A 12004-nucleotide genomic window follows, 5' to 3' on the forward strand; every position below is an offset into this window, starting at 1 on the left:
GCTGGTTTTAAATTTATGTGGAGGAAGCAACCTAAGTGTCCATGGACAGATGGATGGATAAAGAAGATGTGGTGAACATAGACAGTGGAATACTACTCAGCCAGGAAAAAGACATCATGCCACGGCAGCAACATGGATGGACAGAGGTCATCACGCTAAGTGAAGTCAGTCAGACGAAGATAAGTGTCACCTGGTGTCACTTATATGCAGAATCGTAAAGAAATGACACAAATGAGCTTCTTCACAGAGAAGCAGACCCACAGACACAGAAAACAGACTCAGGGTCACCAAAGGGGAAGGGGCAGGAGGGGATGAATTAGAGGTTTGGGGCTAACAGATATACAGGGCTGTATATAGAGTAGATAATTAACAAGGACCTACTGTATAGCACAGGAAATGACTCAATATCTTGTAATAGCCTATAATTGAAAGAGAATCTGGAGAAGAACTAGCCACCAACACACACCACACAGACGGACCCCGAGGGGTGCGGACGGCACGGCTCCAGATCAGCCATGACTCAACAGGAAAAGCTGGCAGAAAAAGAGCAGCCTTAAATAATCCTTCGACTGTTAAAGAAAACTGAACATATCTTCACTGAACATTCTAGGCCCACTCTATCAAACACGCAAGGCTGTATGCTGTCACCCTGCTTATGTAGCTTATATGCAGAGCACATCATGAGAAACGCTGGGCCGCATGAAGCACAAGCTGGAATCAAGGCTGCCGGGAGAAATATCAACAACCTCAGATATGCAGATGACACCACCCTTGTGGCATAAAGTGAAGAACTAAAGAGTCTCTTGATGAAAGTAAAAGAGGAGAGTGAAAAAGTTGGCTTAAAACTCAACATTCAAAAAACTAAGATCATGGCATCTGGTCCCATCACTTCATGGCAAATAGATGGGGGAAAAGGTGGCAACAATGACAGGTTTTGTTTTCTTGAGTTCCAAAATCACTGCAGATGGTGACTGGTCATGAAATTAAAAGATGCTTGCTCCTTGGAAGAAAACCTATGACAAATCTAGACAGCACATTAAAAAGCAGAGACATCACGTTGCCAACAAAGGTCTGTATAGTCAAAGCTATAGTAGTCATACACACACGTGAAAGCTGGGCCATGAAGAAGGCTGAGAACTGGAGAACTGATGCTTTTGAACTGTGGTGTTGGAGAAGACTCTTGAGAGTCCCTTGGACTGCTAGGAGATCCAACCAGTCCATCCTAAAGGAAATCAACCCTGAATATTCATTGGAAGGACTGATGTTGAAGCTGAAACTCCAATACTTTGGCCACCTTATGCAAAGAACTGACTCATTGGAAAAGACCCTGATGCTCAGAAAGATTGAAGGCAGGAGGAGAAGGGGATGACAGAGGATGAGATGGTTGGATGGCATCACTGATTCAATGGACGTGAGTTTGAGCAAGCTCCGGGAGTTGGTGATAGATAGGGAAGCCTGGCAAGCTGCAGTTCCTGGGGTCCCAAAGAGTCAGACACAATTTAGCAACTGAACAAAAACAACAATTCTGGTAGTACATAAATGCTTCTAGAGAATACAAAAAGAAGGAACATATTCCAGACTTCTTTCATGAGCTAGAATAACTTTGGTATCAAAATCTGGGAAGTTCAATATGTGAAAGGAAAATTATAAGCCAATATAATTCATGAATATAGATACAAAAATTTTAGGTAGCCAAATCTAACAATATATAAAAAGAACCACTGTCAGGAAGCATTTAACAAGAGGCTTCCTGTGTGCTGTTTTGGATCTGTCAGGAACCCTCTGGCCCTTATTAATTCCTGAATATTCAGGAATTAAGAGGAGAGGCACGCCTTTCCCGGGGTTGAGGAATCCAGGCATTTCTCATTACGGTGATAAGTACCCTCTTCCTTTTTATGAGCCATACGGTAAAAGGTGATTGTTTGCAACTCTCCCTTTGATAGGGATGTCTTATGTTTTGTAAGTCTGGAATTTTAATCTTTATCTTTGGTGAGAATAACCACCTATATGCACACACCATGTTGATTAAAACACCTTTGCTCCATCAGAGCTTGGGTCCCCGTGTCTGTCTTTCTATTCTCTCTCTCTCTCTGGCTAATTCCTTGGAGCAGGGAGGCCCTCTGAGCTCACTTTCTTGCCCGGGCTTCTAAGACCCTCTCGGGAAGGCGCACTGTGCCTTCACCCACTCGAGAGGGCGCCTGGTGCCTACGTGCAGCAGCACGAGCCCGAAGAGCACTCTACTGGCTTTCCGCGAAACCAGGGGACAGCAGCCTCTTCCTCTCTCTTACTGTCGGAACCACCAGGCTCCGGTCCATTAAAGGACCAACAAACCACTCATTATCCAGTTGGATTTACACCAGTAATATAAAGTTGACTGTAAATCAATGTAATGCAACACACTAACAGATTAAAGAAAAAAATAATCATTAACAGCCACAAAAGGAACATTCTTACAGCTGAACACCCACTTCTGACTTTTAACAAACAAAAAACCAAAATAACAACAACAAAAAAAAACAACTTAGCAAACAAAAATAGAAAATGATTTATTTACCGTGGTTAAGAATATCTACCAAAACCCTATGGAAAACCTTACTCTTTAACCATGCAACACTGAAAACCTCCCTCCCGGCCCCGAGAACAAGGCTGGAGTGTCTAGGTCTGCATTTCTTGTCAACACTGCCTGAGGGGCTGCGGCCGGTGCCCTCATGCAGGAAAAGGGAAGAAAAGGAAGCAGTCAACAGAAGGGAGCGAGTCCTTGCCATGAATGCCTAACAAAGACGACGCCGAACCATCTCAGGACACGTGATCAAATAGGGGCTCAGCAAGATTACTGAGGGCTGAATCGAAACCCACAATTGAGCAGCCTTTCTATATATCAGCAACAGACTGTGAAAGACAATGACACTTTTTCAAAAACACCATTTGTAACTATACAGAAATATGTACGTACCTAGGAATAAATCTAACAGAAGATATTCTTGAGGTCTATAGAGAAGTGTACTAACTTTGCTGGGGGCTATTACAGACAGCCTAGGTCAAAGGGCAGACGTACCATGAACCATAAGCCTGGATACTGCAGAATCAAGTGCTTCTACCTGGTTACACACCCATCACAACCCTGATCAAAATCTCAACAGGAGCTGGTTCTTATGTTTGTTTTCCTTACACCTAACTTTGGCTTTGGTCATCCTCACAACATCATTCACTTTTAGTTGAAAAAAATCATGCTGTTAGAGTTTATGAAACATAAATGAAGAGTTTGATCCAGGTTAGCGATAAACTACAGTTTACACAAGAAATGCTGCTGTCTGACTTGCATGAGTTTGAGTTATAATGACGGCCACCCAAGGGTCCATGGACTACTCACACTGTTTGGAGATATGACATAGCTTGTTTTTGTTGCTTTTGATTATAAAATATAATCGATGCTTATTGCAAAAACAGTCAAATGCAGAAATGTATAAGACATCTAACTCCCCAGAAGTGAGCAGTAAAAGCAGGCAGGCACAGCTGCCTCCAGGCTTCCCATGCAGTTCATCTGGTAAAAAAATCCGTCTGCAATGCAGGAGACCTGGGTTTGATCCCTGGGTTGGGAAGATCCCCTGGAGAAGGGAACGGCTACCCACTCCAGTGTTCTGGCCTGGAGAACTCCATGGACTATATCACCCACAGAGTCGCAAAGAGTCGGACACGACTGGCGACTTCCACTCACGCCTGCGTCCAGATTTTGTTCCCTGCACAGTTACACACACCCGCATATTTCAGCATCGTATTCTTCGTGTGCCACCAAAAACCATCAAATATCAACAGCTCGACACATTCCACATGTACTAGAGTTTCACGGAGAGTCAAAAAGTCAACGCTGGTATCATCTCCCCTCGTGTTTCATCTGCCCAAGTCACGAGCGTGTCCATCCACCCCTGCTCGCCCGGCAGACACTCACCGTGTTGTAAACGCCCTCCATCGTCTCTGTCCCTTCCGTGGATTTAGCCACTACCTTCAGCCTCCCGGGCAGGCCCTTCTCCAGCTGCTGGACCTGGCGAGGATGGACAGCGTGGATTCTCTCCACGGGGGACACAGAACGGGGGGGCGCAGGGCGTGTGTGTGTGCAGGCGGGCGTGTTCCGTCTGCACGGAGCAGATGGAGGAAGAGGACAGGCCCGAGGGTGGTCGAGGGAGAGACAAGCCCCTGGGTGAGCGGGAAGAGCGGACAGCACCGACCGTGTGCACCGGGGGACCACCTCCCAAGCACGGAGACTGGCCAGGACAGAAGCGGGAGGACACGGGGCGGGAAGTCAGGAGCTTTATTTTGTCTTGTTGCATTTAAAACATGGAGAGGAATTTAGGCGGAGAGGCCCAGCAGGCGGCTCTACAGGTGGGTGTGTGCTGAGGCAGCTGCTCGCAGAGCCAGCAGCAGAGACGTGACTTGTGGGCAGGGAGGGGAGGGGCACAGCGGGCACTGAGGCTCAGGGTGGGCGCCCCATCCTCAGGGTCCCTGGGGAGCAGCAGGAGCAAGGGTAACATGAGAAGCCCCAGGAGGGACCTCTCCCTCCTGGAGATGGTGGTCGAGGTAAGGACTCGACACCCCCCACTGCAGGGGGCACAGGTTCGATATCCTATATCCTGCATGCCTCAGAATTTTTAAAGAAACCAAACAGAAGGCAAGCTCGTGGAGCTGGACGGGCTGGGCGGCGGCCCAGGCGGTCCGGAGCTGGGACTCACCTCCACGGGCATGAACTTGCGCAGGAAGCGCACGCCGAGCTGTTGCATGGAGGCGCCCACCTTCTCGGCCATCTCCCGGTCGAAGCCCCGCAGGAGCACCGAGCGCACCATCACCGTGACCTCCAGGCCCAGGCCGGCCAGGAAGCCCGCGCACTCCAGCGCCACGTAGGACGCGCCCACCACCAGGGTCGCACCCGGGCAGTAGGGCAGTGAGAACAGGTCGTCGCTGCAAAGAGAAGGTCTCCACGTGGGACGGCGCCGGGGGCCAGCGCACGGGCGCGGGGGGAGCGGCCCTGGGGGCTGCAGGCGTGTCCCCCCTCGGAGGAGGACGTCCAGCCAGGCGACTGGGAATCAATGGGACCATGTGCAAAGCCTGAGCAGCCACACAGTGAAAAATGTACTTCTTAAAGTGCATCTGGTCGAGAAAGTGTGCAATCGTCCTACTTTATACATCGAGGTCACAGGTCCTCTTGACAACTGTCCACTGGGAATTCCTGTTGAATCCCAGCGTTCTCCTAGTCACCTGGTCCATCACTATCACACAGACATGAAACCCTGAAGCTAACGGCATTTGCTGCTTCACTCTGGGCTCCAGCAAGTATGAACCAAAGCCCAGACTCAGTCTCCTGCCTGGAGGCCTGAAGACACCCCGTGTGCATCCGTGCTCTTAGCGCTGCCTGTGTGCCCTTCCACTGTCATCAACGCAAATCTCTTGTGAAAGGAGACAGGGAGCGAACACTCTGGAGACACAAATGTAATGCAACTTACAGGCAGACGGCCTAGTTAACCCACCTGGTGATACAGTACTCCTTGTCTCCCTGGATTCCCAAGTAGCGCGGCCTCTCTCCTGTCGCGATGACAAACTTTGCAGCGGTATAAAACGCCTCCTGTCCTTTTTCATTGGTTGCCTTGAAAAAAGCAAAGCAAACGTCACTTTTCATCTGGTACCAGAGTGGTTGGACCCCAGGACGCTCACACACGGACCACGGAGCCTGGGTTCCCGCGGCGCAGGCGGAAGTAAGGGGGGCGACCAACAGGGCCAAGGCCCGACTGACCTTGACTTTGTGGTGCTCGACAAACTCCCCATAGGAGTTGACGTAGGTCACTGCCTTCTCCCGCAGAGCCAGCCGGTGGCCCCAGCTCAGCGAACCGATGTGGCTCTGGATGGCCTCAGTCATGGTGGCCCAGCTGTGCTTCACTGGGGAGAGACCGGGGGCAGGTGGGCGTGAGGGGTGCTCGGCCACCGTGAAGTCACACACCTCACACGCGAGTCCATTGCTTTAAGGATCCAGAAGTGAACAGAAGATAATCAGCAAGAAGTCTTTTTACGCCAGTTACAGCCGCCATGGCTTCCCTGGTGGCTCAGACGGTAAAGTGTCTGTCTGCAATGCAGGAGACCCGGGTTCGATCCCTAGGTCGGGAAGATCCCTTGGAGATGGAAATGGCAACCCAATCCAGTATTCTTGCCTGCAGAATCCCATAGACAGAGGAGCCTGGCAGGCTACAGTCCATGGGGTTGCAAAGAGTCAGACACGACTGAGCAGCTAACACACACAGCTTCTTTCATATTACAAACATGTAGAAAGCATAGTTCTGAACATGATGAAAATCCATGGAGTGGGGTGGGAAACAGCCCTCCCACGGCCAGCCCCAGGATCTACAGGTGGGACACGGGTCCCCTGCGGGCAGGGCTGTGACAGTGAACACCGGAGCAGAGACGAGAGCTCACCCACTTCCTGCTGAAGCCAGGGCGAGGCTGGTGGAGTCAAGGCTCCTCCTTACTCCTGGGTCAGCCGGGGGGCTCATTTCCTGGACTCACGCCATCTGCTGATGTCCCCCAGGGAAACACTGGTCCAGGGTCCCGTCAAGCTGGGTGAGACCCCCAACCACAAACCCGGCCGACTGGGGGGTTCACCCTTGCTCCCATTTGGACCCTGACCCTCCAGTGCTCTCAGAGACTCACCCACCAGGCTGAGGGACCCCAGAACACAGGGGAGGACAGAGGTCACTGTGCGTGGGGACTTGGGTGACGTCAGTGATTATGGCCCAGACATCACGTCACCCTTCCCACAATCTCAGCAACAGGACAACAGGTCTACGATCGTGTGGTCCAGACAGTCAGTCTGGTGACTGTGTTCCCTGACCCCACGCCTGTGACCCCGGGGTGACGACCACCACTGACTAGCTCTCCGCTGGGCTCACGTCCTCTGCCAGCCCCTCGCTCCAGACAGGCCAGGCTCCTGGGCCTCAGAGAACCATGCATCTCATGGCCCCGGGGACCTCTGCTTCTGGTTTGCGTAAAAGACATTCTCAGAAGTTCCACAACATGCCTGCATGTTGGCACCCCTAGAAGTGGGCTGAGATATACGGCTCCTGGGGACCCCCCGCCCCAGACCTGCAGAGTCAGAAGCAGGACCACGGAGGCTGGGCCCCTTAGAAGGTCCCCGGGGCCCTGACGGGGCAGGTCCATGGAAGACCCGCTCTACTGTGTCACCCATCCGCTCGGCCGTGTCACAAGCAGCAACGGCATCTTAAATTCAGATAGAAAAGTCGCTCCCCTTTCCTCAAAGGTGGCACAGCTACCCTCACACATTTACTTTTCAATACAAACTGAGAATAATCTGTCCTGTTCCAAAAAGAAAAAAAAAATTCTGACATTTTTCCTTGGACTTTAAACAAACATTACGAAATAACTCTGAGATAATGTCTTCACAATATGCAAACATTCCCTCCAAAATCAGAGCATAGTTTTCTTATGCTTTCATACTTCCTTGTCTGTTTTGTACACCCCTAGTGGAGTGTCTTCCAAGTCCTTGTGTCATTTTTGCTGTGATTTCCGTCACTCCATTTGCTGTCAGTTATTACTGCTGGTACAGAAGTTCTGCACACTCTTCTCAACAGCTGTCCAACCTCATCCACTCACATCCCCATTCACTGTTCCGTGTGTTCCAGGCCTGCCACACTCCTCCGCCTTCTCACACGTGCTCAGAGGCCCCTGGACCACCTCCAGGCCAACGTGAACATCACTCCACCCTGCTGCATCCAGCCTGCCTGTGGCGTTCCACCCAAGTCAGCGCTCTCCTTAGATTCGAGTTCTAACTCCTGCCCCGAAAGCTCCCGCACCCTCTGCTATGCGTCTGGGATGGCCGGGGCTGCAACATCCCTTCCCCAGCCCTAAGGCCCCAACAGGAGGTCTGCACTGACCGTCTTGGAATCCTGGGTCCAGCTGGCACATGTGAGCGCCTAACAAGTGTTTATTAAACTAACGTAAAAGTCAAATACAGAAACAGAAAGAGCAAGCGTTTCTAAGAAACCTGTCCTTCCCTCCTTCCCCCCAGTATGGACTGGTCCATGCATCACCCACCTTGCTGACTGTACACCCAGCCGAACCTCCTGGAGTCGGTCAGCGCCTGCCCTAGCAGCGCGGCCTGGTGCATCAGCTTCTTCGGGATACAGCCAGCATTCACACACGTGCCCCCAAGACCTGAGGGAGACAGCCAGAGCTGTGATGCTGTGTGTGCACGTGTGTGTTCATGTGGCTTATACACATGCAGAGTGGGTGCTATTAAAACGTGGAAACAACAGACTTGACGACTGTGGGGTCACCATCACACACCATAACACAAAATGATTTGTGTTATGGTGACCGAGGGTCAAACTTGCTGACTGAGAGGGTCCCTGCAGGAGGCCCGGGAATGAGCAAATTCTGATGTGCGTTTGAACAATTTCCTGGGGACAGAATCCAAGACTTCCACCTGAGTCCCAACCACGAGGTAGTCAGAACTGGGTCAGGCTAACCGGGCACACGCTGCACTGAGGCCAGGCAGGGCCAGCCTCCAGCCTTTCCCTGGGGAACCCTGACTACTCTGGGCTGGTACCACCCGCTGCCAGCCGCCTGGACTCTCACCAACACAGGGTGAGACAGACACTCACATCAGTGTCCCCCGAGAGCGCGTCCCCCTGGCACCCAGGAGGGAGGGCTGTGCCCGGGATGGGGAGGGGGCAGGAGGAGGAGGACAAGTGTGTACCAGACAGACCTGGGGTGAGCGCACATTAACTCAGCTGAGCTTCCTGCAGCCAGGGTGTCAGTTATAAGATCGATGCAGAAACACAGAAAAGCGTCACGGCCACCCTAGACAAGCATGATGGGGTACACCCCGCTCTGAGGCCACAACCACATGAAACACCCCCGTGTGGGTGCAAAGTTATCCTGGCAGACGTGGTGGAACACTCGGGGCGTGGAATTTCCCTTTGCAAGATCCTCCTTAATCTTTTTTGTGTTATCTTTCTGCCATCTCCTCTTGTTAACACATGACCGGGGATGGTGTCCTCAGCCCGAGGCAGGTGGGTTACCCTCTGGAGCTGCGGTGAGGACCGAGGGAGACCGACGAGAACCAAAGAGAACAAGCCCCCCGATGGCAGCAGGAGAGCCGCTCACCCCAGGACGTGCCGCGGGGGGATGGGACCACAAAGTCCAGCAGCATGACCTTCCTCCCCAGGACGGCGGCTTCCTGCGAACAAAGACACACGGAGACCTCGTCATTTTCCCGACCTTCCCCTGAAGGGTGAGACCGTGTCTGTGACGAGACACAGTCTCTCCTCTCTGTTAACCCAGCCATGGAACAACAGCAGCGCAGACTGGAACGGCTTAAGTATTGACGGCAGAAGGGAGGCTTAAGGCGATCACCGGGAAGACCATCCATGGGGGTTGCTTCTTCTCACCTGAGCGCACGAGAGGCCCCCAGAGCCCCCACCGATGACGATGAGGTCGTAGTCGTACGCTGGATCCTGCTGGAGGAGCTGCTGCAATAAACCACTCTGATGTGCCTGGGGGGATCAGAGGACAGAACACGGCACGACCATGCGGACTCAGCACACACGGCTTCTATAAAACCTCAGGGACAGCTGACCTGCAGTGCAGTAAGCCAGACTGTGCATCTATCTGATGTGCCTGGGGGGAATCAGAGGACAGGACACGGCACGACCATGCGGACTCAGCACACACGGCTTCTATAAAACCTCAGGGACAGCTGACCTGCAGTGCAGGTGAGCCAGACTGTGCATCTATCTGGAGGGTGTTCAGTGGGGCCCAACTAGTCAGACCGACGCCAGAGCAGACACAGGCACTGGTTATCACCCAACAGTGAGGCACATGTCCGATGGCGGGGAGGTCGGGCCTTGCCCCACGTCAGACAAGCTCGCTCCGCAAGCAGCTCTCTTGGCCCTTTCTGCTGGCTCACCTCTGTTCTCCTCAGACCTTAACCACAAAGGTGAGCTCAATAGGTGACACTTAGCCTGGCCCCTGTCTCCTGCTCTACTAGAGGTACACACACCTTGCTAAGCGATGGACTCCCTTCCTGGGTTAAAAGGTGTAAAAAAGCATGAAGAACTGACTAGTTAAAGAGTGAGTGACTCGTGCGCCCTCCCCTCAGCAAGCGTGCAGGTGGGCTGAGAGGGCCCGACAGCGTGCCAAGTAGGACTGGAGGTGTCAGCAGGTCTGCACACGATGCAAGACAACAGAGAAGCTGACCTCCTACCTTAGCGATTAACTGAGGTTATTACCGCTTTCCCCTTTAAAAACGTCCATGGCCCAGCAGAATCCTGCAAGCTGCTTCTGGGACGTGGGTCCCCTTCTCCCCAGATGCCGGCTTTTCTGACTGAAGCGACTTTCCTTTCGACCAGCACTTGGCCTGAGGATGGCTGGTGAGGGGCGAGCACAGGAGCCTGACTGAAGCCCAGGAGCGGCATCCTCTGCCCGCGTCCGCCTGCACTGGCCTTCTCTGCGAGCAGTGCTGACGTGTCACCGGCGGGATGTGCACGGCGGGCTTTTCCCTGATTTTTCTAAGTTGACTGAAATCTTGCAAGTTCCTGTGCAGCATGAGCCTTCTGCTCCGTCCGTTGGTAAAGGTCAGGGCTGACCCGGAGGCACGAGCTGCTGTCCCCATGGCCCTCCCTGTGGCCAGAAGCAGCGTGGACAAGGCCGGAGGCTCCACATGAGACTGAGCAGCTCTGTCTGTGCGAGGTCGGCTGCTCAGTCATCACGCTGGCTCCAAGCTGGCTCGTCCTGCGAGTGCTACAGGACCACAGACCCGGGGAGGCCGCGTGGCCCCGGCCGGCAGCCCCCTACCCTCGGGAGCTCTTAGGGGGGTCCACCTCGCACAGAGCTGCCGCCCAGGGCCGAGGAGACCTGGCGTCTCTGTAGCCCTTGTGCCGGGCCTTTGCTGCTGCGCAGGCTTCCTCCAGGTACAGACATCAGGGGCTGCTCTCCAGCTGCGGGGCGTGGGCTTCTCACTGCGGGGGCTTCTCTTGTCAGAGAACATGGGCTCTAGGTGCTGGGGCCCAGTAGTTGTGGCTCACGGGCTTAGTTGCTCTGCGGCGTGTGGGCTCTTCCCGGACCAGGGATCGAACCTGTGTCCCCTGCATCGGCAGGCAGGTTCTTATCCAAGGTACCATTGGTGAAGTCCCAAAAATATAATTCTTAATTGAATCTAAACCTAAGTATTCAATCCATCACCACTGATGATTACTACTTGTATACATATATAAAGGATCTAAGAGCAGAGTTTAATAAAAGCAAACAGCTAGTTAAAATAAGGTCCTTATTACATATCAATTTTTATCTATCTCTATGTAACTGAATGATTCCTGTTCATTTCTGCACTCCAGGAACCAAACAGAGTTTCATAAAGCTCGCGGGGCCAGCAGCCACGGTGGAGAGCCGTGCCCCCTGGGCTGGACTGCCAGTGCTGACCTCATTTCCCTAAACCTCAAGGCGGGAGGAGGCCTCGTTTGTCCCCGTTTGGAGGGAGAGAGCAGGGCAGCCCACCCTTCTGTCCTCCAGCCTCACTCAAAACCTTCTCCTTCTCAGCATTCAAAGTTTGAATTGGTAGAAAAGCTAATTTCTCTTAGAGTAATCACGATTATCTGATAATCATCCTATAGTGATTAGTCGCTCAGTCGTGTCTGACTCTTTGGGACCCCATGGACTGTAGTCTACCAGGCTCCTCTGTCCACGGGATTTCCCAGGACAGAATACTAGAGTGGGCTGCCATTTCCTCCTCCAGGGGATCTTCCCAACCCAGGGATCGAGCTCGGGTCTTCCACGTTGCAGGCAGATTCTTTACCATTCTTTATCATCTGAGCCACCAGGGAAGCTTTCAATTTTACAAGCTCCAAAAGACACAAACGAACAGATCTGTGAAAGCCATTTCCACCTCTCTGGAATATTTTCTTAAAACAAAATTTGGACAGACAGCCTTCAGAAACACACGGTACTATTT

General features: G+C 52.6%; 1 protein-coding gene across 9 annotated transcripts in view; it reads right to left on the reverse strand.

Annotated features, from left to right (window-relative positions):
- The window catches only part of TXNRD3 (thioredoxin reductase 3), a 33034-nt gene that overhangs the window by 11503 nt on the left and 9527 nt on the right, over window positions 1-12004 (reverse strand). For 4 of the 9 annotated variants that reach the window (XR_006264499.1, XM_043442767.1, XM_043442766.1 and 1 more), the window contains 7 exons: window positions 9447-9551; window positions 9163-9235; window positions 8089-8208; window positions 5780-5922; window positions 5517-5632; window positions 4725-4950; window positions 3947-4039 (listed from right to left, as the gene is read on the reverse strand). Coding sequence is in view for 8 of the 9 variants with exons in the window: in XM_043442767.1 (XP_043298702.1) it covers window positions 3947-4039; window positions 4725-4950; window positions 5517-5632; window positions 5780-5922; window positions 8089-8208; window positions 9163-9235; window positions 9447-9551 (876 nt within the window). In the remaining variant the exon portion in view is untranslated. The other 5 variants (XM_043442769.1, XM_043442768.1, XM_043442772.1 and 2 more) reach the window with 5 other exon arrangements.

Source organism: Cervus canadensis, chromosome 22 (assembly GCF_019320065.1).
Source record: "Cervus canadensis isolate Bull #8, Minnesota chromosome 22, ASM1932006v1, whole genome shotgun sequence".
Taxonomy (NCBI): domain Eukaryota; kingdom Metazoa; phylum Chordata; class Mammalia; order Artiodactyla; family Cervidae; genus Cervus; species Cervus canadensis.